Below are 25637 nucleotides of genomic sequence, written 5' to 3'. Positions count from 1 at the left end.
GAAAAAATTCAGACGGCGATTAAACTTATCGGTTTTCGTTGCGCGAGTGTGTAAGTGAATCGTGTGTTGTATTTGTTGTATTTTCAATGCGGGTTTATTACTCATTTCTCGTTTCTCATTTCTCATTACTCAAAATACGAAATTCTCTAGAAATATGGCAACAATGCTGCACGTTTTGTGCATCCAATGGATGCCATCCATACCCATATATGGTAAAATGTCTGAAAAACACTAGAGAACCCATATGAAACGCGTTTTGATAAGGGTAGCCGCCTTTATAAACGCTTGTAACAACGAGTTTTACTATCATTAAAGTTTGCGTTCTTGTGCTGTGTGGATACCAACGCGAGACCTCCCAAACCAACAAAAAGACTTAATTTATTTATTTAATTTTAGTAATTTAATAAAACACAAAGTAAGTATTTTGTAATAAGCAACAGCAGCAACAAACAATAAAACTAGTGAAAAATTTAAAAAAACATATATAAAAAAGCATGAAAAATTTTGTGTGTTAAAAAAAACGATTAAAAACCAATAAAATACAAAAAACGAACAAAATAAACAAAAAGAAAAACATTTTCAGTAAAAATGAAAAATTACCAATAAAATACAAATACAGCAACAAATTGTGGATTAATTTAACAAAAACTTGACCAAGAAAAAAGTAAAGTGTTACAAATTCCAAAAAAAAGTAAAATGTTATATTTTGGGCTAAAATTCAATAGAATATAAATGCAATATTCTATAATATATATTATATAACAAGTACCTAATACTGTCAGATATCGATAAGATTAAAATAATCAATTCATACAAAACATTATGTATAAGTGAAACATGACTGCTTTAAAGTGTTTTTAATTTGTGAAAATAAAAAAACCGTTACATGTTTCAAACGGTATCTTGACTAAATGTTAAAATTTTTTGTTTTAATTAATGCACTTTCATTTTTATTGTTTCTTTTATTTGAAATTCAAATATAGATCGAAATAACAGTTATATTTGATATTTCGTGCAAAAAATTTTAAATTCAATGATGTGTAAAATTCACACACTTTCTATTTCTCTTAAAATACAAAAAATATTATTCGTTTCATTTAAAACTTTCACATTCCTTTGTTAAAATTTTAATTTATTTACAAACTGCATAAATGCGTTTAAGTTATACATTTTTTTAAAATAATTTTTGCATAATATACCTATGTAGTATTTATTTTTAATTTAATTTTTTTTAAATTTGACAAAATTTTAATTAATAAAATCACGCCCTATAAATTTACGGACTTTTTATTGCATGTACCTATCTAGTGTCTGTTCTGACACACCTAAATTAAAAAGTTTTGTTTTTTAAAATTTATACATTTTGTGATTGAAATTTTGGAAATATTTTTGTATAATTTTAAGGGACTTTTTATGTTGACTTTGGCAACACTAGCTAGCTAATTTAGAAAATTTTAATGAATTGTATGAAACGGTATTTTTCACAAAGATAATAATTCCAGAAACTTACCTTCATACTTATTATTAACAACTTTGAAGCAATTTCCATAATATCACGTCATAGATTAAAATTTTTATAAAAAAAGAACACGTCATTTGCTTTTTTCTTGATTTTTTTTTTGGCATACAACAATTTAAAAACCGACACACTTAAACACAATTTGAACTTGACTCATTTTTTACGCTTCCGTACACCTTTTTTCAGTAAATTACATGAAAATGCCGGCTTACAGCAAAAACAACACACTAACTAGAAAGAGAACGAGAAAAAGAAAAAATAAGAATATTTGAAATCCATTAACTATGTAAGGGTATGGGTGTGTTAGCTACGTACTAAATAAGTACAATTTCTCTTCAACTTACCTCAGATTCTCATTATTATTATTAAAAGAAATAAATAAACTGTTGATAAAGATGCAAAAGGTGTGAAAGGGGAAATTCTGAAAATAGCTAACGATATTTTTTTCTTCGTGTTTTTTAAGCTTTGAAACAAAACATGACCATATATGGTCACAAAAATTGGTTAAATATCTGAAAATATTTAAAGTAAAATCGTAAAAAAGCGTTAGGTATTAAAGTCTATGTAACAGAAAGAGATAAATATACTTCACTCTCTTAGTGATAAAGAGCGCCGTAGAATTTCCAATGTGGGCTTTGTGGTTTTTGCTAAATATGTCAAATGTATTTATGTGTTTGGAAAAAACCCTCTCTTTTCTTTATCTGGAAATTCGACACACACACACACCAGCACTAATGCTAAAAATTTTAACTGGCTTTTGCTTTGTCGAGTCATTCGTAGTTCGTCTGTCAAACGCTTAGGTTGTGTTTAAAACGGTGCTTACGAAGAACCATTAAATAAATAAAAGTGCAGTTTTCTTCTTTTTTTGCTTTGTGAAAAATATCTAATTTCCCAACAAATTAATTAGACGTATTTGAAAAGAAAAAAATAACATCTATCTTTTTGAATACATTTTTTTGTGTGTGAATTTATAAAAAATAAGTAAGTTTATTTACAATATTTAAAAATTTATACTTTTTTTCACAAGTATAACGCCATTTTTAATTTTGCTAAAGCCGGCTTTTTGCGTTTCAAGGGCGTTGCCCTTTTTAACTCTTCTCACAATGAGAAGAGACACACAAACGTATATATTCCTTTCGGTAGTGCCTACTCAGAAGCCCCACCATTAATTATGCTGTTCAGATTATAAAAAAATTATATATTTTCTGAGTCAAATAAATGTTCCGCTAATCATTTTTTAGTACTTTTTCTTCTTTTAGTACTCACTTTTTCCTAACTTTTCTGTATTTTTTAAATTGAAGTGAAATTAAAACAAAAATTTTTAACTGTCATTAAAATTAAAGTCCTTTTAAAATTAAAGTAAAAAATTAAAATTCTTGTTTCTTTTAAACAAATTGTTATTAAAATTGACGGAGCCTATTCAGCCTTTTTGAAGGAAGTGAACGGTATTGAACAAATTAAATTTGATGGCCAAAGGATTTTTCTATCACACAACTTTTTATTGCTATTTTTTCCATGGAATATTATATTAACTTTTTTTAATTATTTATATTGCAGCAAACAAAATGTGCGACGAAGAAGTTGCTGCCTTAGTTGTTGATAACGGTTCCGGTATGTGCAAAGCCGGTTTCGCTGGTGATGATGCTCCCCGTGCCGTCTTCCCTTCAATTGTCGGTCGTCCACGTCATCAAGGTGTGATGGTCGGTATGGGTCAAAAAGATTCGTACGTCGGTGATGAGGCCCAAAGCAAACGTGGTATCCTCACATTAAAATACCCCATTGAACACGGTATCGTCACCAACTGGGATGATATGGAAAAGATCTGGCATCACACTTTCTACAATGAATTGCGTGTCGCCCCCGAGGAACACCCCGTTTTGTTGACTGAAGCCCCCTTGAATCCTAAAGCCAACCGTGAGAAAATGACACAAATCATGTTCGAAACCTTCAACACACCCGCTATGTATGTGGCCATCCAAGCTGTATTGTCCTTGTATGCCTCCGGTCGTACCACCGGTATTGTCTTGGATTCTGGTGATGGTGTCTCCCACACCGTACCAATCTATGAAGGTTATGCCCTGCCACACGCCATCTTGCGTTTGGATTTGGCTGGTCGCGATTTGACCGACTACTTGATGAAGATCTTGACTGAACGTGGCTACTCCTTCACCACCACAGCCGAACGTGAAATTGTCCGTGACATCAAGGAAAAATTGTGCTATGTCGCTTTGGACTTTGAACAAGAAATGGCTACCGCTGCCTCCAGCTCCAGCTTGGAGAAGAGCTACGAATTGCCCGATGGTCAAGTGATCACCATTGGTAATGAACGTTTCCGTTGCCCCGAAGCTTTGTTCCAACCTTCCTTCTTGGGTATGGAAGCCTGCGGCATCCACGAGACCACCTACAATTCCATCATGAAGTGTGACGTCGATATCCGTAAGGACTTGTACGCCAACACTGTCTTGTCCGGTGGTACCACTATGTACCCTGGCATTGCCGACCGTATGCAAAAGGAAATCACCGCCTTGGCTCCATCCACCATGAAGATCAAGATCATCGCTCCCCCAGAACGCAAATACTCCGTATGGATCGGTGGTTCCATCTTGGCTTCCCTTTCAACCTTCCAACAGATGTGGATCTCCAAACAAGAATACGACGAATCCGGCCCATCCATTGTGCACAGAAAGTGCTTCTAAGCGGTTTCACCTACTACTACCACCACCAACACAACATGTTTACGTTTTGTATTGTTGCCACCTTATGCTCCTGCACCTCCTTGCGAGGTGTTTTAGCATTTGTTGGTATCATTTTACTACTATAACAATAACAACAACATAGAAAGAACCCATTTTTAGTAGCTGCCGTATTAGTCGTAGTAATAAGGAGAAGTGTAAGATCATCTATATGACAACAAAAAAAAAACAACATCCACAAGAGAAGAGGAGGTTTATACTAAAACACAACAACAACATATACATATAAATATTATATATATATTTAGAAGAAGATGCTCTACTAAAGTGATTTTCTATTTTATTGAAAATTTTACTTTGGTCTAGTGTTTAACAATGAAAAATTCCAAAAAGAAAAAAAATTAACAAAATTTTTTTTAACAAAATCAACTGAAAACCATGCGTTCGTTCCACACCACATAAAAACTTAAATTTATAAATTACACACAAGAACAACATACATTTACAAAAAGAACATCCCAAAAAATAATTTGCAAATTGTAATAATTTTTATTATTTTTTATTTTATTTTAATTTTTTTCTTTGAAAACAACTCGCAAATGTATTATTATTTCTTAATTATTATTATTATATAATTATATAAAAAAAGATGAAAAAACCCTTAAAACAACTTGTCTTTTTCCTTAATTCTATCTCGTTCCAAAACAAATCATTTATCATCCATCCATCTATCATTCATAATTCGATTCATTCATACACTCATGATCAATCAAACATTCTCCTCTTAACACACTCTCATCCAAAAATCGCTCCAGTTTCTTAAATTTTTCAAATCTTTTTGAAATGGTTTAAATTTTTTGCTTTAAAGCAAAAACCACTAAACAGCAAGAAAAGAGAAGAGATAATACAAAGAAGACACAATCTTCTTAAATTCCTTTTTGTATGAATTTGAATTGTAAGCATTTCCAATTTTGATCCTCTCCACCAACTCCAGCATTTAAGAGTTGTTTTCAAATAAAAAATTATCATCAAACATTCCAAGAACAAGAGTTTTTGTTTTAATATCTCTATTTTTACAATTCAATTATTCATTTTCATCATTTACATATTATAATCGTAATAATAATAATTTTTGTTTAATTACATGCGTATGTGTTGAAATAATTTACGCTTAAAAATGTTAATTAAATTCAATTCTTTGCAAAACTTTTTAAGAAAAAAACAGAAAGACTTGAGAACTAAAATGACAAAAAAATGTATCCACTAAGAAAAGGAACTTTTCCTTATTTTTGCAGAGCACTCTTTTTTATAATTTAATAAAAACTTAAAACAACAATCGCACACATTAAAAAACAAACAAAAAAAAAAGAGATAAATGCCAAAATTTTGTCTAATAAAACAAACTAAACTAAAAAGAGTGTTTTAAAAACATCTTGAAAAATAAAAAAGAACATAATAATACACGATCTCTCATTTGAAATAATTTTAAAATGATCATTAAAAAGGAAACAAAGTCGTCGTGTTTTATTTAAGAACATCAAAATCATTAAATTATAATTAAAACTTATAAAAAGAAAGCAAACATCAATGAAATTGTAATAATTTGTCAATAAAAAAATCTTAAAAATAAAATACAACATTTTTTTAATGTATTAAAGTTTTTGTCATCGTCATCTCATCAGAAAGTTCACAACACTTTAGGTCGGTCATTGTCTTTATTTTTTGTTTCTTTACACATTTTTTTTAAATCTTTCTAATAGAATTGTTATTGTTATTTACCGTTACCGATATAATATTGTGTGGATTTCCATGAATGTTTGAATAATATTTAGGTTTATGGGTTTTGCAATACTTTTCTCTCTCGTTTCCTCATCAATCAGTGTGTATAGATCTCTGTAACAGTTTCTTTTGTTAGTTCGACTTTGGGAGATAATCGATTGGAATGTAACGGTTTGTGTTACGTTTAGTAGTCTTAGTCGAAAGAAAATTGATCTAATATAAATGTTTTTTTTTTTTGTATAATATACATATAGTAACTAAATTTCCAATCTTTCTTGACTTTCGATTTTCCCAAACTATCGACCTAATAGCTTTGTTAAGTAAGCATTTAATATACCACAGAACCTTTTTAGAAAGTGCTGAAAATATTTTTATTTTGGAATTGTTTTCTCTATATAAATGATGTTTATGTGGTGTTTGGACTAAATAAAGGTAAACGTTTATTAATTATAAATAAGAAAAAAGAAAAAGCATCTGGTTCATCTTTTTCTAAATTTCTGAATAAAATGGCAAAGTATCCCAGGTTGTCCTTTTTTGGTTTCCAACGAAAGGTTGCTTTAAAATGAGCTTTCAATGGCGGTTCCAACATTTTTATGGTAGAACATAAAATTTAAAATTTTTTAAAAAAAGTTACATTTTAAAAAATTTAAGATTTATTTAATACATTTAACTAAATTGTTATATTACGAAAGACTTCAATTATGCTTCAGTAAGGTCATGAACATATGAAATGTACATACATATATTTTTTTTTATTTATTCAATATAGCAATACAAAGCCTTAAAGGCCAAAATATAAATATATATTACTTAGTAATAAAAACCCTGAGTTTATAAAAGGACTTAAAACTAATAATTAAAAGTTATATATCTTAAATTGAGAGTAGTTTTTTTAAAACCGTTAAACTGCAAAACATTTAAAATTGCTTTTTGTTAATGTATTTTGAATATAGAACTAACCTTTGATCCAAATAAAATTTTTTGAGTTTTGCCTCTTGGATACGAAATTACCCGTATGTATATGTATTTTTAACATAAAAAATTGTCGATTGGAAATATTCAAAATAATTGTGCCTGCCACCAAAAATTCTTATGTAATTGTACAATTACATACTAATCAACTCAGTATGGGATATTATTTTTAAACTGCAGCAAATTTAATGGTTTACATTTTACAATGTAATTAAATAAGAAGTGTGCACTTCTATACTCGAATTGTAATTAGCATTTCAGATTAGGGCTGACAAAAAAAAAGAAAAAAATATTAATATCAAAAAATAATGATACTACTTATTAATAATTATTATAAAATTATATGTATATTTACTTAGATTAATTGTATAATCCATTTAAAATAATTTTGATTCTGTAAGTATTTAAAAGATTCAATAAATATTATGTTCGGAAATAAGAAATTCTATTCTCAAAAAACACGGTTAATCGTTCGTTAAATGTTTCCACATCAATATTTGTTTAAAACAATTTGCTTTCTTTTATTATTCATTAAACATTCGCATAATTTAGCAAATGTAAATGTACATATGTATGCAAATTTCTTTCCGAGTGTACACGCATTTTTTTTTTAATTTCGACACAAAAAATGTTTTTCCAAAATATGGTATAATAATTTTAATCAGATATTAAATAGACTGTAAATCCACCAATTCCCTAAATACTAGTGAAAGTAATTATTTATACATATGGACTATTCTGGAGTCCATATTCTAGTATTCCGAGCCCGTGGTTATATATTCATACACCCATATATCAATTAGTTACAAATCAATTTGTAATCAAATTAATAAAAAATGGTGTAAATATGAAAATGAAATCCAATTTGGTAGGATATAAATTCCAAAATAATTATACCTACAAGTTATTAAAACTGCTCACTAAATAAAATTAATATTTTATACACTTATATTAACGGAAAACAAATTATATAGAATATAGTTATTGGCGGATCTAAATTGGTTTAAAAGATTAAAAATGTAGTGGAAAATCGGAGTCTATGTCCGACTATATGTTAATTTTTTCTTCACTTTTGGTATTGAAAAACAAATACAAATGCAATTTATTTAAAATGGGATAAACAAATGTTCATTACATATATAATATAAAATTGCTTTTAATTTATGTTAAAGCAAAAAATAGAATATATTAAAATAGGTTTAGTTAAGTATATCGCACAAAATATATTGAAATCAGTCTTGGTTCAACTTTTGATAGTGAAAATTCTTGAACGAAATTTATATACCCAAAAAAAATTTAATTATTTTTTATATAATAAAAAAAATGTCTATTACAAAGTTTTATGAGAATCAGGAAATATTTATCACTGGAGGTTCCGGTATGTTGAGACGTTCATTTTTTAATTTAATTTGAAAATAAAAAACTTCAATAATATTCTTTTATTTTTTTTTTTTCTATGATCAAGGTTTTATTGGTAATGTTCTAATTGAAAAACTAATACGTTCATTTCCGAACTTTGCAAAAATGTACATTTTAATTCGCAACAAAAAAGGAAAATCGGTCGATGAACGATTACAAGAGGTTTTAAATAAGTCCGTATTTGACCGTGCACGAAAAGAACAACCTCAAGCTTTTTCAAAAATAATACCAATTGCCGGAGATTGTCAAGAACTGGAACTTGGTATAAGTAGGGAGGATTTAGAGAAATTAAAAAATGTTAATTTAATTTTTCACTCGGCGGCCAGTGTTCGATTCGATGACTATTTAAGATCTGCTATTTTATTGAATACACGCGGCACTCATGAATTAGTTAAACTCGCTACAAAATTTAAGCAATTAAAGGCGTTTGTACACATTTCGACCTCATATTCGAACCCTGACAAACATGTGGTTGAAGAGAGAGTAAGTTTAAGTTTAAAAATTTAAATATTCGAAAAGTGCCTCAAATATGTGCCTCGTTGCTGTGTTTTTCTCATGATAAATACAGAAACTGGATACTTATTTTAGGGTGTATATATATGCATATATTTTATTATAAAATTTTCTGCTAGTGATATACATATACAAACATATACTTTTTTACTTCAGATATATCCGGCATATGCCGACTGGCGTACAACAATCAAGCTGGCAGAAACCTATGACGTTGAAACTCTGAATATATTGTTTTCGAAATACAGTTCGGATCAACCCAATACGTATACATTTACAAAAAGTTTAGCCGAACATATTATTAATGATTATCGCCATCAACTGCCCATTATGGTCTATAGACCATCCATAGGTAGTTCATATTCCTTGCAAATTATAATAGTTCTATATGCATACATATATATTTATGGATTCTTTTTTTCTAGTGGTTTCGACAATTGAGGAACCAATTCCCGGTTGGGTTGATAATTTCAATGGGCCAATCGGAATGTTGGTAGCATGTGGCGTTGGCATTTTACGTACAAGTTACGCTGATCCAGATATTACTGCGGATGTTATACCGGTAGATGTAACAGTTAGAGCTCTTCTTATAGCTGCTTTTAATTTGGCAACACGCCAAACTATACCCAGAGATGAATTAGAAGTTATTAATTGTGCAAATGCTACAATTAATTCCATAAATTATGGTACTGTAATAAGATTGGGCAAAATTTGTATAAAAAAGAATCCGTTCGAGAAATGTCTATGGTTGCCGGAGGGAAGTATAACCAGATGCGCTGTATGGCATTATTTACGGGTATGGGTCCATTATTTAATTTTTAATTGCAAAACAAAAAAATATTTATTTATTTATTTAAATCTAGCTTTTTACCGTACAAATTGGTTTAGCTTTAATAGTAGATGCCCTTTTGCGCTTGGCTAAACAAAAGCCGTTGTAAGTATATTTTATATTAATATTCATATTATTTTTTAATAAAAATTCAAAATCATGTTTGGTTCCTATAGTCTTTTAAAATTACAACGACGTATTTGCGCTGCTAATAGCGCTCTTTATGTATTTATGACCACTGAATGGATGTTCTGCAATGAAAAATTTAAAAATTTGGAAAATTTAATACCACTCGAAGAAAAGTGAGTAAAATAAATTACTCTTTCAACATAAACTAATAATATTAGATATAATTCATACATACATATGTATTCTTTTTATTGCAGAGAAAAGTTGAGCTTTATGTGCTATTCGGATTTCGATCACGAAAAATTTATATCACATGGAATTAAAGGAGCCAAACAATTTCTGTTAAAAGAATCACCAGAAGCCTCGAACCAAGCAAAAATGCGTTTAAAAATATTTTTAGTTCTTCATTATTTAATACAATTCATTGGCGTTTTCTTAATAGGCAAAATGTTGATACGTTATTTAAAGACATATTTCTAAAACAAATTATAGTACGTTCCACACAAAGGAAATAAACACTTTCAAATTAATATGTATTAAAAAAAAAACAAACATTTTGATTTGTCTATCATCAAGTATGAGTTTATGAACTTTTAATTATTCAAAATACTGAACTTTAGCACATGAAAATAACAAATAAGTTATGTACATTACACATGTATACACATACAAACTACAAGCATTTGTCAAATGATCTAATGGTTCAAAACGATTGACTAGCTGTTATTTTTTATTCAAAAAATTTATTTAAGATATAAAATTACATACATTCCAAATCTTAACAGGGAATATAAGATGTATAATAAAATGTTAAGAATTTAATAAAATTCGATTACTTTAGACACGAATAAAGATCCCCTATTATAAAAATCATTTTTGTATATGGACAATTCCATACGATTGCATGTAACATTCGCACGCCTTCAGAGTGGTATAAATTATGTAAAATTAGGAGTACTTGGAAAACAAATTTGTCATTCTGTTCCATTTAAAGAATACTATATTTATAAAAAGGATCATCCCATTCGGAACCTTGTATTCCAAAATATGGATTAAAATATGGCGATATCATACGTGACAAAAAATGGAAGTGTTTTTAAAGTACATGTAAATATTTACGAAAATCTGCGAATTCTGTAGGTGTATCTTTTCTGTTTTAATTTCTTCCACTATGGGACATAATTTTCATTAGTAATCCATAATTTTTAAATAAAAAAATTAATATAACTCTTTTGAATATCGTACATGACACATCGTATGTGACAGATTTTTTCTGACTTTTTTAAAACATATATTTTGGAAATATATGCATACACACATTTCAACAAATCGGAAGGAGTAGGAAAGTGCAGTCGGACATGGCCAACCTATATACATGTTTAAGTAATTTATAGATAATAATAAAAAACTGGAGTTATATGGCGACTAGGATTAAATGTGGACCGATCCTCATAAAATTCTAGAGAGTGATTTTAATTCATATAAAATTTATTTGTGCCAAATTGTATCATAATACTAGTGATTAGAGGTGAGTTACGGACGTTTAAATGTTTTTCTGAAAATAAACTTTGAATGGAACAAGGGTCAAATGGAGACCAATCGTTATGAAAATCGGCATAAAGGTTTAGGCTTATAAACATTGAAGGGATAATATTATAATTAAAAGAACTATGAGCTAAAAAGTAATATTTTCGGGTCCATTTGTATGGCAGCTAGGTTTAAAAATATACCGATTTCAAAAATTTTCTACAAAAGATCATATATTTTTTCAGTCGTGGTTTACATTTTCATGGAATTGTCCATATGGGGAATTTCATGTTAAATGACCCAACTTTAGAAACCGATGTCTTCCGATTTAGATGAAATTTGCATCATGGTTAAAACTATGGTATAGTAGGCCAATAAGAAATTTTCAGCTCTATTGGTCAAAAACTGCTTTCTTTCTAGTAAAAGAAATACAACAAAAACGTCCATTTTGGAAAAATTTGTGAAAATTAAGTGCCAGATATTGAAATAAAATCATTCTTGAGTTAAAAAATATTTTTTGAAAAAAAATTATTAAAAGATTTTATATCTTGGACCAATAGGTAAAAAGTTAACTCATTACCTCGACTTTTAGTATTTTAGAAATAGTCGACATTTTGACTTTTTCCGACTTTTCGGCTTTTTCCGACTTTTCGACATTTTTTGACTTTTTCCTACCTTTTTCGACCTTTTGACTTTTCAATTATTTTTAGACTTTATGACTATTTTCGACTATCTTTTTTTACTTTTTTCGAGTTTTTTGACTGTTTTAGAGTTTTTGACTTTTTTCTTCCACTTTTTTAAAATTTTTTACTATTTTCTACTATTCCGCTTTTATTTACATAGTCGACTTTTTTTATAAACGATAGTAAGGTTATCGACTTTTTTGAAAAAGTTGTTTCGGAATTGGTGTAAGTTCCATGCAAAGCTCTAAAAAATTTCATTCTATAATTCTGCTTTTTGAAATTGAGTTATTTTTTAAAGAATTAACATTTTTTCAAACTTATTTCCTTTGATTTAATTACTATAATTATTAAAGCTTCTGTTGTCGTTGAAAGAATTCTTAATTCTCCATTTTTAAAATATTTGCTGACAAAATCCCACTTTTTAGTCTTTCGGATTCCGTTTTTAAATAAAGTCGTTGAAAATTTAAAAACTAAACATAATTGAAAACTTAGCTCGATTACATTTGATTTTATGTCGCCGTCAACATTTTTAGAGTCAGCAGCCAACGCCGTTAATATTTGCCGGCGCAGAGCTTTGACTTGAAGCGTACATAAATATTTTTCACGCAGAAAAAATTTCTTGCTTTAATACAAGAAAAAATCAAAATAAACAAATAAATTGAAAATTTGCATCGAATTGGCATTAATTACAATGCGATACAAAAACGATCTCTAAGAAAATATTAAGAAAACTGTCACTAGTGAATTAAATTTTACTATTTTCATTTAGACAAATTTTTACGGGGTTGAAAAGAAAAAGGAAGAAAATTTACAAAAAAATTCAATGTTTTAATTGGATTTTCTATCAAACAGACAATAATTGAAAAACATAATCAAACTGGCTAATATTAATCAATGGTAATCAAGTGAAAGACATTTATACAATAATATCTTCCTAACAGCAACAACAGCCATAGAAAGCTACACAATGACAGCGCCTCAACAGTATTCCCTGCGTTGGAACAACTACTTTCGCCATTTAACTTATGCTCTGGACAATCATCGTGTCAACGATGACTTTGTCGACGTCAGTCTATTGTGTGATGGACGCAAAATTAAAGCCCATAAAGTTGTTTTATCTGCTTGCAGTTCGTACTTCAAGGAGATATTTACCGAAAATCCTCATCCGCATCCTGTCATTATATTTAAATTTATTAAGTATGAAGATCTCAACTCAATTATAGAGTTTATGTATCAGGTAAGCTGACAAATAAAATTTTATAGAAAAAAATATATATATCCGTAATTGCAGGGCGAAGTTAACGTTCAACAAGAGGCTCTTCAATCATTTTTACAAACCGCTGAACTGCTGGCAGTCCAGGGTCTGACAGCTGAAGAAAAAGAGAAACCAAAACCACCAGCTCCACTCATTGAAGAACAGAAATTAATGAAATCCATACCCAGTACTATACGCGCTGTAAATGATGCCACAACCGCTACTCAAACCATTGATATTCCCCTGCTTCATACCACCACACAACAAATACAAATTCCGCAGCTGCAGACGCAAACTCAGACAACAACAGTTCCTCAGCAACAACAACAGCAGCATCATCATGTTCAAACACAAATCCAGCACATACAAGTGCATCAAAATACTTCACCTGCGACAACTCATCAAGTTACCACAGTAACGGGACATCAACAACAGTTACAGGTACAGCATCAAGTTCAACAACAACAGCACCAACACCACCAGCAATCATCTCAAACCCAACAAGTTCAAGTGACTACACAACCAACACAATTGAGTGCAAATATTGTTACACTGCCGGCCACCACAGGCAATTCGATGAAAAAACGTAAAATAACATTTTCCGATGATGATGACAATATTTACACAACGGAAACGGTGGACGAACAAACTATTGTGAAGAGTAAGTAAATTCTTTTATGTGACTGTTAATACATACATAATATTAAGGATATTGACAGATTTTTAGAACATACTTCAACTAAAAAACTTACTTATTTTGTTTCTAAAATATTATTCTAGCTGCAGACATGACACTTTTAAGAGGAACCATTAAGATGGATATACCCGAATATATAGTAAGTGAAGTAGACGATCGACTTTCAGATGCTGGTGGGACACCGGGAAATAATCAAGATTCGGCAAATAGTGGTCAGAATGTCACCCAATATCCTTCAGAATACGAGATATTAACAGAATCTGAAATAGATGATAAATTTCATCAAGGAGATAATTCAGAAATGACACTGGAAATGGGTAAGTTATATGATTTATTTTTTAAAATGTAATTAATTTAACTAAATATTCTATGTATTATTTTTAGGCCGTTTACTAAATCCAACCACAACATCAACCAGTACATCACAAAATGCTTTAGATGATACAACCTCTAGTTCAAATGTGCTGTCAACAATTAAAACCGAAAATAAAGTCAGTTCAACAGGTTAGTATTTTTTATTTTACTCACAAGAGTAGTTTTAAATTTAATTTTATTTTAATTTTACAAAAGTTATTACTTTAATTTTCAATTATTTATTTAAGTTATATATATATAAATAATAATAGACATCAGTTAATCTTTTTATAAAAATATGATTATGATTTATTTATTTTTTCTGTTCCACGTAGAAGTACAAGAATTCATAGAAAAAGTTATCTTTGTGTCTAACAACGAATATGTCTCCAAAGTAAAAGCTTGTAATATTTATTTGAACTGTTTTGTTTGTTGTGTTTTTTTATTCATATAATTTTTGTTTCTATTATTATGCTTTTATGTGTTGTAAAATTGTTTGTAAAAGAAAATCCAGTTTTATAAAACATTTAGCGTTGCCTAGATCTCTGGGCTTTTAGTATGAAAATCACCCGAACATACTTTGTTGAGTGATTTTCATAAAAGTTCGACATCTAAGAACTGGCACTTAAGATTGCTAATTTAACGAAATTTTATTTGAAAAAGATATAAAAATGAAATGTTTTGTTGTTGGTTGTTTCTTCATTTTTCTTTCTGTATATTTTTAGATTTACCCAATAACAAATGGACAGAATGTCAATTTTGCAAAATGGTTATAACAACAGTTAATCTTTGGAGACATATTCGTACCCAGCATACGCCACAGCCACCGCGTAAATGTGAATTGTGTAATAAAAATTTCAAAAACAAATACAGCCTTCGTGAGCACATACGCATTTCACACGAACAAAAGTTGGCCCTTAAGACGGAAAACTGATCAATAGTTAAAGAGTGTAAATATTTCATCCTAAGAAGCTAGTCGCCATATATGATTATAAAAAATTAAAAGAAAATCTTATTTTATAAAAGAATAATAAACAAACAAAAGCTATTTCCACATAAAAAAAAAACAAATAAAATATTTATAGAAATTAATATTATTCGATTTAAATCTTAAAAAATTATAATAACTGAAGGGTATATTAAACCACACTGAATTATAATATAAACAAAAACATTTACTAGTATGAAGTAAAATCTATATTATAAATACACACACCATTTAAAATTTAAGTAGTTTAATGTAAATACTAACTATTTTTCTATTTCCTTTAATTAATTAATTAATTTCAAAGTTTTTTTCTTTGTTGACAATGAAATACAAACATATTTTTAATACAATTCCCTCCTAAATGTTCATAAATTCGATACAATGTAAAAAGTTGTTTAATACATGAATTTATGTTTACAATTTTAGAAATGAAAATATGTACATTAAAGATTAAGTTGTATTAATGTTATCATACATATTTATTATAATATCTTTTAACTTACATACATAGTACTGATTGTGTATTTCATTACGAAAATTCAACGTATTTTATTTTCAAAGAAAATTTAGTTAATATCTAGGAAAAAAGTAAAAATTTTGAATTTCAAAATCAATAGACAAATTTCATAGGAAAAGGAAACATGATATCGTTGATTTTAATAATATGGAATTATTTTAAAAACCATTTAAAACATGTTCTAATATTCGTGATGTTGAATGAAATTTTTGAACATTATATGAGCTTTAGGATTACTCCGCATTTAGATTTTCGAATATATGCTTTTGTTTTCGATCAGAGTTACTTTGTTGTGCTCATTCACGAAAAGTCATAATTTTTAATGGTTAAATAAATACCCTCAATGTTAGGTTACTTTTACTGTAACATACACGAGTTGTTTAAACAGGCAATATATCCTTTAAATAGATATTTGATTTGTAAATAAAAAAATAAAATGCAAGACTTTGGAAATAAAAGAAAATGTACATAAAAAGCCATATTAAAACAAAAAAATGCAGTATTTTTTATTTTTTTTTTTATTATGTAAACCTCATTGGAAAGACATTTTTAACTGAATATATATATGTATGTATTTAAAATGAACACATAAAACCTACTTACACACATTTGCAAATTATTATAAAATGTAATTTTAATTAAAATATAAAAAATTAATAGAAATGAAAATAAAATTTTCGTTGTAATTATTTCATAATTTTTATTATTCTTCGTTTTTAGGTAAATTTTTGTTGTGCAAAATCTGCAAGCGAAAGTTGAATTCGCCCAATGCACTGCGGCGCCATATAGCCTCGAAGCATTCAAAAATAATGGGCAAGGAATTCGATTGTTCCGTTTGCCACAAGGGCTTCAAAACGAAATGGTCTCTATCGACACACAACTCTAGGTTTCATCGTGACATGAAACCCACAAAAGAGTGTATTAAAATGGAATTTATGGAATAAGTTTTAAGCAATAACAACATATTAGATGATTATTTGTTATTTTTTACAAAAAAACACCAGAAAATTTTAAAAAATATAAGATTTTATTAAAAAAATAATATTTTTATTTTATAACTTAAAACTATGATGGCGTGTTAAAGTCAAATTAAAGTAACACATATTTAAAGTTCGGCAAATCCAGGAAGGGGGAATTTTTCACTGAATTTTTCGATTTCAGTACGCAAGGCAACTACTTTAGCTTGAATATCGGGATTATTGTGTACAGTGTGGTGGAAATCAGCCAATTTTGGACCGGAAACCTTAACGGCTTCACCGCAAATCTTAAGAGCAGCATCAATATACTCGACCACAGCATCAATATCGGATTCAACCAAACCACGTGTGGTTAAAGCTGGTGTGCCCAAACGGATACCGGAAGGATTCATTGCTGATTTGTCACCAGGAACAGTGTTTTTATTACAGGCAATATTGACTTCTTCCAAAATGTATTCGGCACGGGATCCAGTCAAACCAACATTACGTAAGTCTACCAAAACTAAATGAACATCAGTGCCACCAGTGGCAATGTTGTAACCCTTCTTAATCAAACCATCACATAAACGGCGAGCATTAGCAATAACTTGGGTTTGATATTCTTTGAATTCAGGAGATTGGGCTTGCTTGAAAGCAGTGGCAATACCAGCAATGGTATTGTTGTGGGGACCACCTAAAGGTTGATAGAAACAATTAAAAAACCATTAAAAATTTCAAACAATATTTAAATTTACCTTGAAGTCCTGGGAAAATGGCATTGTTAATACGATCTTCAATATCGTACATAACCTTATCACCATTAGGCTTAACCTTGCGTACACCCTTGCGGAAAAATACAACACCGGCACGAGGTCCTCTCAATGTCTTGTGTGTGGTAGTGGTGACTACATCAGCATATTCGAATGGTGAGGGAATAAGGCCAGCTGCTACCAAACCGGCAACATGAGCCATATCAGCAAACAAGTAGGCGTCGTTGTCATTGCAAACCTTACGGAAACGAGCGTAATCCAAACATCTGGAGTAGCAGGATACGCCAGCAATAATGACTTTAGGCTTAAACAATTTAGCATTAGCCTCCAAGCCATCATAATCGATGAGACCAGTCTTAGGATCAACCTTGTAGGGCATTGATTCGAAGAAGATGGAAGTGGCTGAAATGCGTTTGTTGGCAGTCATGAAGCCATGAGTCAAATGTCCACCATCGGGCAAGTCCAAACCCATAATGCGATCATGGGGTTGCAACAAACCAGTGTAGACGGAGAAGTTAGCTGGAGAGCCAGAGTAGGGCTGTACATTTACACCCCATTCTTCGGGATTCAAATTAAATGTTTCCAAGGCACGTTTTTGGGCCAACACTTCAATTTTATCAATAAATTGATTGCCGCCGTAATAGCTAAAAAGAAATAACATACAAAATTCAATAATGAAAAATTTCCACTGTATTTAGAATTATCAAGTATTAAAACGAATTGTCCAATTAGAGTTCAATAGATATCTATCTTAATTAATACTATAAAGAATTTAATCATGTGTCAATCAACTCACCGTTTGCCGGGTAAACCTTCGGAATATTTATTATGCAAGCAAGAACCCAAACATTCCAAAACAGCCAATGAAGTGAAATTTTCACTAGCAATCATTTCAAGGCCTTTAACTTGACGTTGTTTCTCATCCTTGATTAAATCCAAAAGCTCGGGATCAAGCTCTTTAATGGATGCTTGTAAAATTTTGGCATTTCCAGACATCTACAAAATATAAAAAAGATTTATTATTAAATATTTGCGAAAAGGTTTTAAGATTGTTAAATACTTTTAGTGGCGTTTTCTTAAACATTTTGTAAAAGTTAGATTTTTGTCATAAATTTTTACAAATTAATAGATGTTGTCTTTTCAATTTCCAGATTACAAATGTAAATGTAATTCAAATGTAAATGTAATTCATCAATGATTTAGAATAATATATTATTGTTTTTAGAAATTGCATTTTGCAAAACGAGACAAATATTTGTTCACATTTAAATGACAACAAGTTCCAATGTAAGATCAGAGGTTAAAATGTTGATAATATTGAGACTGATAATTTGCGTCAGTCGTACGAGTCGTATTCTGGATAGAAACAAAACAACCCCCCTAAAGAGATAGATGTTTGTCTTAAATAATGTATAAGGATTTAAATTAAAAGTAATGTTTGCCCCTATTAAAAATGTATTAAAAATATATTACCTTTAAGTTCGATATGTATTTGGCAACGTATAAATTGATTGTTTTACGGAGACCACCGCTTTGCAACTAAATTAATTTTATATACTTTTTATACTTTTAAAAAATTATTCTGATAACATTTTTTGTTATTTTTTTAAGCGATTAAGAATTGTCAAAAAAAAATTCTTATCAATTGAAATTTAAAAAGTTTAATTTTAAGAATACCCTATCTCGTAAACTTTTTTTAAAAATCCAGATTGAATTACTAAAAACCATTTATTTTGTTGATGTTAATTGTTGGTGAGAACTTTGTATGAGTTTTAAACGAATGATACTTGTTTCATAGGTCCATCTTTTTAGAAAATGGGAATGCATTCATACATATGTATGCAAATAAATTCACATTATTTTAAGAATTCAATTTGTTCGATTAAATATGTATATACCTATCTTCATATACATACATAACTATATTAGTGGTATATTTTTTAAAGAAAACAACAATAACTCTGATTTTTATTTATTTATTTATTTTTTTTTTTTTTAATTAAATTAAAACAATGCACACAGTCTATAAACAATACCATTCTATTTCATATAAGTTTGTTTGGAATTAAACACCTAATAAAAAAATAAACTTATATTAAATCTACTTAATGCACGCAACAAGCTATAAACATTACAATGAACAACTTTTTAAACTGTTCCCACTTTATTATTTTTTTATTCTAATAACAAGTCCGCCTCCTTTAGTAATTTTATAGTTATTGCAGAATATAAGAATTATAAGAAAAAGCTTTCACATTTTTCAGTGGGTATAAGTTTGACTATAGTGCCAAATACTTCGGTCAGCCTAAAAAATGTAACACTCTTCAAGATCACCAACCAGCATACATTTTTTTGAAATTTATTTTTATTTTAATATTGCTTCTTTACATATACATACATATATGTATAATTTTTACGCATATATGTGTATATAATCGATTGTCCAATTTTTATTACTATAAACTGAATTTTTTAAGAAGTGTTAAATGCGTGTTAGTGTCAATTATGGATCTGATCTGTCTTTACAACATTTTCTGTAATTTTCTGGAGGCGACCTTATATGGGGCGTATGGTCAAATATGGACCGATCCCCACAAAATTTTGTAGAAATATTTGGGATCAACAAGTTTCGTATGTTTATGTCGAATTTCGTCGCATTATATTTTTTTTTAAGCCGGTCAAAATCAATATACCCCCATATTTTTGATGGTGGGTATAAACATTGACCGGTGTATTTGAATATTTTTTTATATAAAACGTGGATGAATGTATTGTTGGGCATGGTCCCTACACAAGTATGTTAAAAATGTGAATTATTTCTCTAGTTCCGTTCCATTTTTTGAAATGTGTGGCAAAGGTTAATATGGTCCTATCCGTATAAAATTTGTTAGAGTGATTTAAGATGATATTAAAGTTATTTATTAAGAAGTTTATCTTCATATAAGTAATTTTAACCTTCAAGTCATTTTCTGAAGGCACTTTGTATGGGGGCTAGTGTCAAATGAGGCCGTATAATTACGAAAATCTCGAATATCATTTGGACTTATTTAAAACTATGATTTACCGATAGTTGAAGATATTCTATTTAACATATAAGCTTAAAACCCCACCTATTCGGAAGGTTGTATGGGCTCTAGAGTATTCAATTATTCGATTTTTTGTATTATTCGGTTTATTCGACAAATAATTATTTGGGATTTTAATTTGGAAAGTGAATAATCGGATAATTCAAAATTATTCGGTTAATCGAATGCATAAAATCGAAAATGCATGTTGTTTTAATAATTATTTCTTTTCTACAATATTTTACTTCCAATAACAAACAAAATTTTAATTTTCCACTACTCTAAATTCAATTTTATTACTTTTTTCTCAAATATTAGAAATTATTTATTTTAATAATTTTAAAGGCGATATCATTATTTTCAAGATTTCTTTTCAGAAATCTGAAATGTTTCTGCATGAACCCATTCTAAGAAGTAGGTAAATCAGTACAACTTATTACAATGTTACAGAAGTATTGTTATAAAAATCATCCAATAAATAATCTTTATTACAGAAAAGTATTTAAGAAATTAATAAAAAAAAGTAAATTTAATATAAAAATATTTAATTTTGTTTGATATACCGTAATTTTATTGTTTAATAAGTTTTTTAATTGGTTAATTGATATAAATTATTCGGTTTATTTGTAATTGAAATTGACAATTTTCATTTATTCGAGCGATTAATCGTCAAAAATTTATTGATTAACCGATCGACGATTAATCGTTTGAATGCCTACTGGGCTCTATGCGTTTTCAACAATTTTCAATCCTTGGGTCAAAAGAAGAGTATGTGCCAAATCTTGAAAATCTTTATACGTATCTACGAAGTTTAATAGAGTCAGCATGATTTTGAGCCGATTGGTATACATTAAGGTTTAAAGAAATTCTTACCACAATATTTTTTTCGAAACGATGACAGATTTACTACCGGTTAAACTATAATCGGATATTGAGATTATGGCCCTATAATTATCAAATAAGACTCGGGAGTATCACGGTACTTTTGAACATCAAATAGTATCAAAAAAGTATAATCGTACCATTTTTGCCATCCCTGATCACACATATGGCATCACTTGTATGATCAGCACATGTTTTTCAAATACATTGATATACAAACTTACGCACAAATATACATACATACATGTACAAATCCGTAGATATATAAGAGCTTTATGATTATTTCGTAAACAAAAGAAAAAACGTGCTTTAAATATACTTTAATAATTATGTTTTAGTTTGGAATTGAAAATTCTATTTTGCATTTTAAAATTTACAATATGAGAAGTAAGCACGAGATACAAACTTTGCTTTTATCCCGCGGTAGTTAGGTTATATTGAATGTAAGAAAATTTACGCAGCTGGAGAAATTTGTTTCTTTTTGTTTACATTGATTGATTACGTTCGTTTTGATAATTATTAATTTTATTCAAAAGAAAATAATAACATTAAACTATCACTTACTGTTGAATAATTTGAAGCAGATTGCTGTTGAATAAATATTCCTTGAGGTAAAGTGCGTGTTAATGTCGAATAACCGCTGGCACAAAACACACCAGTATCCGCGAGGTTCGATACGCGATTGCCCAAAGTTCCAGTAATTTTGCTATGTTTAACATTCACAAAACTGTTATAATATCTAAAATTAAGTGACGCTGCTTTGCTTATTCTGTTATTTACAGCGACTGGTATTTGACGTAATGGTATATGCAGCATTTTCCTTTGATTTGTTTTTCTTCGCCAGCAAATAATTCTAAACGGTTGGAAAGTACGAAATCAACTGAAAAATTAAATTACTAATAATTATTCTAAAACGTATTGAACAATTAATAAATGCGTGCTTACATGACGTGGATTTTTTCTTCTGTGAGGTTTTTTCATTAATTTTTCATGTTGATAAGGTTCTTCTTCTCATCTACTTAGTTGGATGGTGTCTGCTAGTGGTCATCATTGATAAACTTTTGATCTCTACTTTGATTGTGGTGATGGTGGCTTAAAAATATACACAAATTTTGATTAATCTATTTCGCTTTGAAGTTCATATTATTAGATAATTTTGTTTTATTTACCGTTAGATTGTAATGTTGTATTTTGTGAAAACAAAATTGAAAACTTATGACAAACAAATCTAATATATAATCTGGGGAAATATTTTTGGGAATTTGTCACTGAAAAGTTGACATCCAATAGTCGACTATCCTGTTGAAAAGTCGAATTACGCAATGAATTAAACAAAACTATTTTTCTTAAATACGTATCTATCTAGAATATTAATATGTGTTTTGAGTCAAAACTTTTGGCCATTATTTACAGAACAAATAAAAAGAGAATTAAGGAAATGTTTCTCAACAAATGTTTGCTAGTGTGGACCATGTCCAAGTTTTTCTCACACGTAAAATCAAAAGGTTTCTCAAAAAGTTTCCTAGTGTGGACTTGCACTTATTGATGTTGCTGAGGATTAGCGATATTAGATAAAATGTTCGTTGTAAACGTTAAACATTGGAAGTTTGTGGTCTATGAACTACTTAAGTGAAAATTAACAATTAGTTTTTAATTTTAAACCTAACCCAGTTAAACTTTATGCCTCTGCCCTTGTAGAGAACAACAATCTGCATAATTTTAGTAAAACTTAACTTTTTGCATTTTATGAAAAGTCGACTTTTTGCATTTAGTTAAAAGTCGACTTTTCGACTTTTTTCATTTAATTAAAAGTCGATTTTTCGACTTTGAATGTATGGCAACGATATTTATTATTTTATTAGTGTGGTTACGCTCTTGTGCAAATAAATTTCGATCTGGTAACATTAACATTGTTAAAAATATTAAAAACGCGCAAATAAACAAATATTTTTCTATTAAACCACAAAAAATATTGAAGTAAACTTTCTTAATTATGGAAACCATTGAATTTAACGATAAAAATGATGGAATGCATTTGATAGTAGAAACTTCTTATAGCTTATCAACTTTGCAAGAATTTATAAATCAAACTTGTTTAGCTGATAAATGTGAATTTTTACAACATACAATGGATATAGAAAAGGTATATTATATATTTAAAATAAATTTAAAGTATCCACTTATTTTTTAAATGATAGATTTGCAAAAACTTCCGTAATCTGCTAGAAAACTATGAGTTAAATCTTGATGAAATTACGAGTCTTTTTGTGGCGGCTTCTATGACTTATTTTATAAATGCCACTCCGGAGAATTTCGAATGGCGCTCTCATCTTTTGCAAAAAACATTTCAATATGTAGACACTTTGAGTCCAATGCATGTAAGAGTAAGTAAATTTGTTTAAAATATGTGCATAATTTTCATGAATTACAGTTGCATGTGGCCACTAAACGTCTTTGGAATGCCTTTCAAACAGAAGGAATCGAATTTGTTTTCAACATTCTAACAATAAGTCATCATATATCATTGACCAGTGAAACAGGACGTGCAATAGCCATATGTTTGGTATGGACATTGATTTGTGAGATCACAGAGACGGAAATACAAATGTGCTCCTTTCATGAGTTCAGTGAATTGATAAAGATGTTAGAAGAATTAGATGATGAACTTCTGCAGGAAGAAGAACACATACGTATCGTTTATGTGTTGGTGCAATGTCTTGGTTTTGTAATTAATGCTGTGGTGTATGGAAAAAATGATGACTTAAAAAAGGCCGGTTATAGCAACTATTTTTCCTATACCCAACATGAGTTGGAGAAGTTGAAAAAATATGCGGAACGTTTAACAAGTTTACTAAAGATCAATATTTCGGGAGATAATAATTTCGAGTTGAGAATGACAGTAAGTTAATGTTGTATTAGAAAAAAATAACTTATTTTTGGTATAATTTATTAATTACAGATCACCGAATATATAAATATTAATATTATTGGTATTTTACAAGAGAAGATATCTGAAATGCAAACTATTTAATAAATATGATGTTATTCTTATATTTTCCTTAAAAAGTAAAGGTAAGATTTAAGTTCCATATTTTATAATATATTGCTAAACTTGTTTAGGATTTTTTGAGAATTTTTGGAAAATTTTAAATTTTGATTTCTTAATATCTGAACTGATTTACATTATTTCATAAATGTATAAAAATTCAGGGAAAAATGGTACACTAATGTTAAACTTAAGGAAACTAAGTAATCCTAATAGTTTTGTGGCAAAGGCTAATGTAATTCTCATATACTTTACAACATTTTCAAAAAGGTTCAAACTCAAATTTAAAGAATTCAATCAACCATTTTCTTATGAAAAAATCTTATGTAATTCTCATATACTTTCCAATATTTTCAAAAAAGTTCAACCTCAAATTTAAAGAATTCAATCAACAATTTCTTATTTCTTTTTATGTATTTTCGTTTTTTTTTCTTAATTTTTATGTTCTGTATGAAAATTTTATTGGTTTTGGGGTAAATTCAATTTTTTTTTACAATTTACATAAAATTGACTTTTAAAGTCGTTAGATTTCATACTGATTTTGTTAATATGTATATACGTTTTAAACAACATTGGTCTCAGAAGGCTAAAAATATATAGATGTTCTATTTAAGTCCGCGAACATTTTTAAAATATGTTTTAAGAACCACTTTTTTTAAATCTAGTATTCGAATTTTTTGTCATCTTTCGACAAAAGTCGATTGTTCCAAAGTCGATTTATAGAATTTTATTCAACCACCAATAATGAAGTTTTTTGTGATTAGGTAACCTTAAGCTATCAGCTGGTATTTTGTTTCCTTGCAGCAAATCTGAGCAGAGAAACTGTTTTATCACAAAATAATTTTTTTTGTAAACGTGTTTCACTCATGTCATTTGTTTCATATTTTTAATATAATACTTTTAGTATTATAAATCTTAAAATATAGTAATGAATATTTTTTAATTAAATTTGTTTCTTAATAATAATATTTTAAATAGTTGCTAAATTTGTATACCAGGAAATTAAAAAATAATTCCATTCATTTATATGAGTTGATCTGGTAG

General features: G+C 28.9%; 6 protein-coding genes across 12 annotated transcripts in view; 5 read left to right on the top strand and 1 right to left on the bottom strand.

The window, feature by feature from the left end:
• Nucleotides 1-260: 260 nt before the first annotated feature.
• On the top strand, nucleotides 261-5864 carry LOC111678903 (actin-5C). Of its 2 annotated transcripts, none has more exons than XM_023440346.2 (2): nucleotides 261-415; nucleotides 3077-5864. In XM_023440346.2, the coding sequence occupies exon 2, from the start codon at nucleotides 3085-3087 to the stop codon at nucleotides 4213-4215; it is 1131 nt and encodes a 376-aa protein (XP_023296114.1). In that variant the 5' UTR covers nucleotides 261-415; nucleotides 3077-3084; the 3' UTR covers nucleotides 4216-5864. The 2 variants fall into 2 exon arrangements, with proteins under 2 accessions (XP_023296114.1, XP_023296115.1); XM_023440347.2 differs by lacking the exon at nucleotides 261-415 and adding an exon at nucleotides 2297-2500.
• A 135-nt stretch (nucleotides 5865-5999) lies between these two features.
• On the top strand, nucleotides 6000-10434 carry LOC111678911 (putative fatty acyl-CoA reductase CG5065). The gene is made up of 7 exons (XM_023440363.2): nucleotides 6000-8341; nucleotides 8429-8865; nucleotides 9052-9247; nucleotides 9321-9691; nucleotides 9759-9829; nucleotides 9901-10026; nucleotides 10111-10434. The coding sequence occupies exons 1-7, from the start codon at nucleotides 8287-8289 to the stop codon at nucleotides 10331-10333; spliced, it is 1479 nt and encodes a 492-aa protein (XP_023296131.1). The 5' UTR covers nucleotides 6000-8286; the 3' UTR covers nucleotides 10334-10434.
• Nucleotides 10435-12604: 2170 nt separating this feature from the next.
• On the top strand, nucleotides 12605-16916 carry LOC111678958 (modifier of mdg4). 2 transcript variants are annotated; one of them, XM_023440424.2, is made up of 5 exons: nucleotides 12605-13300; nucleotides 13355-13979; nucleotides 14099-14332; nucleotides 14400-14519; nucleotides 16595-16916. In XM_023440424.2, the coding sequence occupies exons 1-5, from the start codon at nucleotides 13031-13033 to the stop codon at nucleotides 16816-16818; spliced, it is 1473 nt and encodes a 490-aa protein (XP_023296192.1). In that variant the 5' UTR covers nucleotides 12605-13030; the 3' UTR covers nucleotides 16819-16916. The 2 variants fall into 2 exon arrangements, with proteins under 2 accessions (XP_023296192.1, XP_023296193.1); XM_023440425.2 differs by lacking the exon at nucleotides 16595-16916 and adding an exon at nucleotides 15095-16518 and having other exon boundaries at nucleotides 12606-13300.
• Nucleotides 16883-22669, bottom strand: LOC111678957 (serine hydroxymethyltransferase). Of its 3 annotated transcripts, XM_023440421.2 has the most exons (5): nucleotides 22493-22669; nucleotides 22112-22427; nucleotides 18397-18596; nucleotides 17586-18244; nucleotides 16883-17524 (listed from the first exon to the last, which is right to left on the bottom strand). In XM_023440421.2, exons 2-5 carry the CDS (start codon nucleotides 22361-22363, stop codon nucleotides 16980-16982), a joined length of 1656 nt encoding a protein of 551 aa, XP_023296189.1. In that variant the 5' UTR covers nucleotides 22364-22427; nucleotides 22493-22669; the 3' UTR covers nucleotides 16883-16979. The 3 variants fall into 3 exon arrangements, with proteins under 3 accessions (XP_023296189.1, XP_023296191.1, XP_023296190.1); XM_023440423.2 differs by lacking the exons at nucleotides 22112-22427; nucleotides 22493-22669 and adding an exon at nucleotides 19074-19197; XM_023440422.2 differs by lacking the exons at nucleotides 22112-22427; nucleotides 22493-22669 and adding an exon at nucleotides 18661-18778.
• A 756-nt stretch (nucleotides 22670-23425) lies between these two features.
• On the top strand, nucleotides 23426-24619 carry LOC111678949. 2 transcript variants are annotated; one of them, XM_023440408.2, is made up of 4 exons: nucleotides 23426-23690; nucleotides 23746-23925; nucleotides 23979-24446; nucleotides 24507-24619. In XM_023440408.2, the coding sequence occupies exons 1-4, from the start codon at nucleotides 23541-23543 to the stop codon at nucleotides 24576-24578; spliced, it is 870 nt and encodes a 289-aa protein (XP_023296176.2). In that variant the 5' UTR covers nucleotides 23426-23540; the 3' UTR covers nucleotides 24579-24619. The 2 variants fall into 2 exon arrangements, with proteins under 2 accessions (XP_023296176.2, XP_046802122.1); XM_046946166.1 differs by having other exon boundaries at nucleotides 23746-23931.
• LOC111678910 (protein tramtrack, beta isoform) overlaps nucleotides 24507-25637 on the top strand; it is a 29023-nt gene continuing 27892 nt past the window's right edge. For both annotated transcript variants that reach the window (XM_046946165.1, XM_023440362.2), the window contains exon 1: nucleotides 24507-24619. The gene's annotated coding sequence lies outside the window, so the exon portion shown is untranslated. The remainder of the gene's footprint in view (nucleotides 24620-25637) is intronic.

This window comes from Lucilia cuprina, chromosome 3 (genome assembly GCF_022045245.1).
Source record: "Lucilia cuprina isolate Lc7/37 chromosome 3, ASM2204524v1, whole genome shotgun sequence".
Lineage (NCBI taxonomy): Eukaryota > Metazoa > Arthropoda > Insecta > Diptera > Calliphoridae > Lucilia > Lucilia cuprina.
This window is presented reverse-complemented; position numbering and strand designations above follow the sequence as displayed.